General features: G+C 36.0%; 1 protein-coding gene across 2 annotated transcripts; it reads right to left on the reverse strand.

Annotated features, from left to right (window-relative positions):
* Nucleotides 1-316: 316 nt before the first annotated feature.
* On the reverse strand, nucleotides 317-4,428 carry LOC136230947 (probable 2-oxoglutarate-dependent dioxygenase At3g50210). 2 transcript variants are annotated; one of them, XM_066020160.1, is made up of 12 exons: nucleotides 4,267-4,428; nucleotides 4,045-4,160; nucleotides 3,150-3,268; nucleotides 2,999-3,062; nucleotides 2,726-2,793; nucleotides 2,162-2,220; nucleotides 1,922-2,087; nucleotides 1,805-1,824; nucleotides 1,674-1,720; nucleotides 865-945; nucleotides 698-787; nucleotides 317-590 (listed from the first exon to the last, which is right to left on the reverse strand). In XM_066020160.1, exons 1-12 carry the CDS (start codon nucleotides 4,298-4,300, stop codon nucleotides 465-467), a joined length of 990 nt encoding a protein of 329 aa, XP_065876232.1. In that variant the 5' UTR covers nucleotides 4,301-4,428; the 3' UTR covers nucleotides 317-464. The 2 variants fall into 2 exon arrangements, with proteins under 2 accessions (XP_065876232.1, XP_065876233.1); XM_066020161.1 differs by having other exon boundaries at nucleotides 4,045-4,180; nucleotides 4,267-4,420.
* Nucleotides 4,429-4,663: the final 235 nt, after the last annotated feature.

A 4,663-nucleotide genomic window follows, 5' to 3' on the forward strand; every position in this document is an offset into this window, starting at 1 on the left:
ATAGGCCACGCCTAAAATCATCCCAAGCGCTGCTAATGTGGCTACTAAGCTATTTTTTTGGAAAGCTCCTATTGAGATGAGAAATTCCCCAATAAAGCTGCTAGTACCAGGTGAACTCATATTGGCCAAAGTAGAAGAGAAGAAAATGGTGGAGAGATTCGGCATGGTGCTCACTAAACCTCCGTAATATCTAACAAGTCATCATTCCTATGGATTTAGTCCGTGAAACCCTGAGATTAACTCCTAGTTTAGCTAGAGAAAAACTTTTTGTGGGTTTAAGACCAAAACTCTCTACTTCAGGTGAGGCCATGATCCATTCAAGACAATTATAGGTTTATTTCAGCTTTAACATTCTAAATAAGCATTATTGCTGAAACACATTATACTCCAGATTATTATTCAATGTACACCATTTTTCAATGAAAAAAAAAATCAATATATACAATAAAATAAGGGGGAAAAAATCAAACGAAGTTGGTCTGAACTTTGCTCACTAAATGTTCTCCATAAACTGCTTTTCCAGATTTCCTGATACCACCTGTCCTCTTTACACAAAATTCTGAAGGCTCTATGGCAGCATCAAAGTTAGGCTGTTAAGACAGGATATAAATGCACAAGAGAAGAAGCTATTAGCTTAAGCTGATAGGTAAGGTCTAAGATTACTATTTATGTATTATCTTTGACAGTATTGACTTACCTCATAGAAATACGCTACGCATACACGATATTTTGGAGAGTTGTTGACGACTCGATGCAGAGTTGAATCATACAAACCGTTTGACCAAATCTGTAGTTTGTTGTATCTATCAGAATGATCCATTAGAAACCGAATGAAACATTTGCATTTAGGCCAGTTGCAGTTACCTTTAACATATCGCCAATGTTGCATACAAATGTTCCAGGAATCGGCGGAGCAGGTATCCACTCGCCAGACATATTTCTCACCTTCAAACAACTCGTGTAAATTTAGAAATTATGCAGAACCTGGCGAGTAATTTGTAGAACTGCAATTTGACTTTGCAAAGGTGTAGTGTAAGACAGTGATGAATTCAAAATTCAGTGAAAAGGGGTGCTTGGAGTTATCTCTGGTGATCTATGGGTGCTCATTTGACATTTTTTGGATGCTTTTGCAGAAAATGTTAAAACTCTTTGGACAACCTCCATGGAGTTTTTCACAACAACCTTACAAAAATCAAAAGCTCATAATCTATATGGTTAGGTTGTGCACTTCTGCATCAGCCTAAACTTCAGAGTATATAAAAGATCACTTCACATGTTGGTCAGGACCGGAAAATGAAACCAGAAAACACCTCCCTCACTTTCTTAGATGGGATTATGACCATAGAGGATGTAGAGAAGCTATAAAATAATTATATAAAAGCTTCATGGATCCGAGATATAATTAGTTGATACGATCTATAACTATGCAGTATAAAGGCATGGTAACACCCTCCAGCCGAAAGTGTGGCCATACACATGGAAGGAGGACATGTATGCAAGCACCAGTTATCGGACTACCCAAATCAACAAAAGGTTTCTAGCATGTATAATGTGTGATTTCAATAATGAAGGTAAAAGAACGCCTTCAAGTGATAGGTATAGTCAATTCAGAGACTCGGCCATTTAAGATAGTTCTTCCTAAAATTCAGAGCATCAAAATAGTAGGTCTCTACCTGAAGTGCAGTTATGTCATCATCCTGATTAACCAATGTCAACAACCCTGTTAAGCAACTCATAGGATTATCAGGATTCATATACTAGACTTCATGAGGCAGTAAATATCTTCAAGGTTGATAAAGTTTACCGTAATCGGTGTGAGCTCCACTGCAATCATTTGGCAACAAGACATCAGAAGTAAAGAAATAAAACAGGGAAGAAGTGAAAAGTGAAAAGTGAAAAACAGAAAAGTAGAATGCATTACCATCCTATGTCATTATCATTTGAATCTTGGCCTTTTACACTAGATACATCTGGGTAACCAATAATGCGCAGCACCCAAAATGGATCTCCCCCTATGCCACCTTCCAAATCATCAGGTGATCCACCCAATGCTAAGGCGATTCCGCGTAGAATCTTTCTTGAGAGGTCTGCAAAACAGAAAAAATGTCAATTGAAATGAGCATTTGAGGGACAAAAAAAAACTACACTTCGGAAAGCATGCCTGTGCAAAGAGCAATATATTCCTCCATCAGTGATTTGAAATTTGGTGGATTAACTGGCCTGTGAAAAGGAGCAAGGATAAATGAAAACCTCAAATCGAACAATGTTGAGAAACAAGACGATCAACAATACATGCACAAATAACAAATCTTAGACCAAGAGGTAAAACTTAAGGCGCAAACTCTTAATCATGTTAGGAATCACAATAATCAGCCATTTTAAGGACCAACTAAAATCTAAAGCATAAGATTTTCTAAAAAAGTTTAGCAGGAAGGTGTTGCACAAGGCCAAATATTGTTTACCAGCAAACCGATTTTACCATTAGTATTATTCTGCAACATTTAATAGAAATTCTCTATCATGGGCTAGCTTTGCCATGTAAGAGGAATATACGAATTCAGAACAGACAGCAAAGTCTTCATTGAGATTTTGAAGGTCAAAGAACTAAACAATCTTATATTATATGGAGACAATCAACTCTACAAAGTGAAACAGGATGCAATATTTTGCATGAGTAACTACTGACATTGCAAAGTAACCATAAACGCATTGAGTTTCTGCATACCATTGATTACATCCTTCCATGGGTTTTCCAAGAGCTCCGTACATCCCTGGTGTCACTTCTTTATAACACTACAATAAACAAAAACCAGAACCACACTAGGTTTCTAGGTAAAAAGAAGAAAAAAAAAGGAAATCAAAGAACCTGAGGGATAAAGAAACATGTAGGATTATAACCAGAGTCAGAAAAGCCTTATTAAAAGAGCAACTCAGTTAGAATGATAATTTGGCATTCACAGTATCATGTAAATGATAGCATTAATGAAGTAAAACATACATCAATAGCTTCATGAATGTCAGGGACGCCTTTGGTTATATTTTCTCCAACCTTTTGATATCCCCTGCATCGAAACAAAAGGCTAATTGTTTGAACTTTGAACATAGTATATCCACATTTCTGTCAGTTAGAATCTGCTTAAAGAGCAAACCTGTAGCCAGCAGCAGAAGTCATCTTAATTTTCAGTTTTTCCTCGTAGGGAAGATCAAAGTATTTATGAGCCAGATATTTCACCTCTTTAAGGAGAGAATCAGGTATACCATGGCCCCTCTAATCAACCACATAGAGAAATAGCAAAAACAAAACTTAAAAATAAGAATAGAGACTTAACAAAAAAAATATAAAGGGATAAATAAGGTACAAAATACAGTCATAAAAATACAGTTATAGTTGTGAGTCAAGAACAATTTTATTCCGAATGTCATAAATAGTACAATTGAAAACACATGATAAGAATCCGGACAAAATGGGACCCACATGATACCACACGTGTGTACTATGCCTTTGATCGTTTACTATTACATGGCGCACGGGTGAAGTGGAATAACGGGATTTATGACTGAGGAAAGAACTCTGAATTGGTCCAGTTTACTAATATTAGGCCCTTAATTGTACCATTTACGACATTAGGGTAAAAAATCTGAGATAAAGTATTTTTATACCTTTTCCCAAATATAAAGTATCACCATCATCTATTGTAGATAGAAGAAGTAGCTGTATTTGCTCCTATTCATTGGTCAAAGCTAGGAAAGACTGTTCACATTTTTAACATGCGAACACAAACAACATTTCAAGCTTTCAATGGAATCTTAAAAGGAAATAATTATTAGTTCACCAACAACAGACCAGCAAATGTCAACACTGATAGAAAATCAAATTCACTATCCCTATGGTACTGATAGTTAATTGTATTCTCTTCACTTCATCCATACAAATTCAAATCATACTACACACCGAAAGCATATGAAAATCATAACTGATAAACAGTTTAGCATTAATATCTATAACAATAACAATATAGAAACGAAGATGATGAGAATTTGTACCACGTAGAAGAAACCTGCTTCTCTGCAAGCCTGGTCCAATTGTTTAACAACCTCACATACAGTGGAATCTTGAGCCATATCTGGTTCATCACACTTGGAAACCAGAGAACTGATATCTACAAAACTCACAAAAACACTTCAAATCACACAATTCCTATTAAAATTAGATGAAGAGAAAACTGAGATTGTTAGGATAGCAGGATATCGATTCAGTGCATATACCGATTATAGGGATAGATTTGAAGTCGGTGGCCATTTCCCCTTTGCTCCACGAGCTTCTCTGACTCTGGCTGTGCCCTTCCGGTCTCGGTCAGAAAACTTTTCTTAAGTTACTGTGCATATGTCAAGTTCTTTCCCCTTTTTCCATTGGACCCAAAATGTACATAAAATATTAAAATATTGATAAAAGAAAATGTATATATAAGATAGGCATTTCTGTTTTAGTGACCAGATACAATTTTTTTTATATAGTTTATCGGATTTATTAATTCGAAAATCGCGGATATCTTTTAGATAGATAGTCTTCTGAGATCTGTAATAGGCCGGGCCCAGCCCAACACTCTTTTGTTAAAAAATACTTAATCCAATCTGCTGTTAATTTAGACGGATTCGGGACGTG

This window comes from Euphorbia lathyris, chromosome 5 (assembly GCF_963576675.1).
Source record: "Euphorbia lathyris chromosome 5, ddEupLath1.1, whole genome shotgun sequence".
NCBI lineage: Eukaryota > Viridiplantae > Streptophyta > Magnoliopsida > Malpighiales > Euphorbiaceae > Euphorbia > Euphorbia lathyris.

Bases quoted from the DNA above. Each gene is read 5' to 3' on its own strand.
- LOC136230947 (XM_066020160.1), bottom strand. From the start codon at position 4,300: ATGGCCACCGACTTCAAATCTATCCCTATAATCG. The intron at 3,269-4,044 runs GTACAAATTCTC...GTGGTTGATTAG, and splicing joins AAGCAGGTTTCTTCTACGTG to AGGGGCCATGGTATACCTGA. The intron at 2,794-2,998 runs GTATGTTTTACT...TGTTTATTGTAG, and splicing joins ACATTCATGAAGCTATTGAT to TGTTATAAAGAAGTGACACC.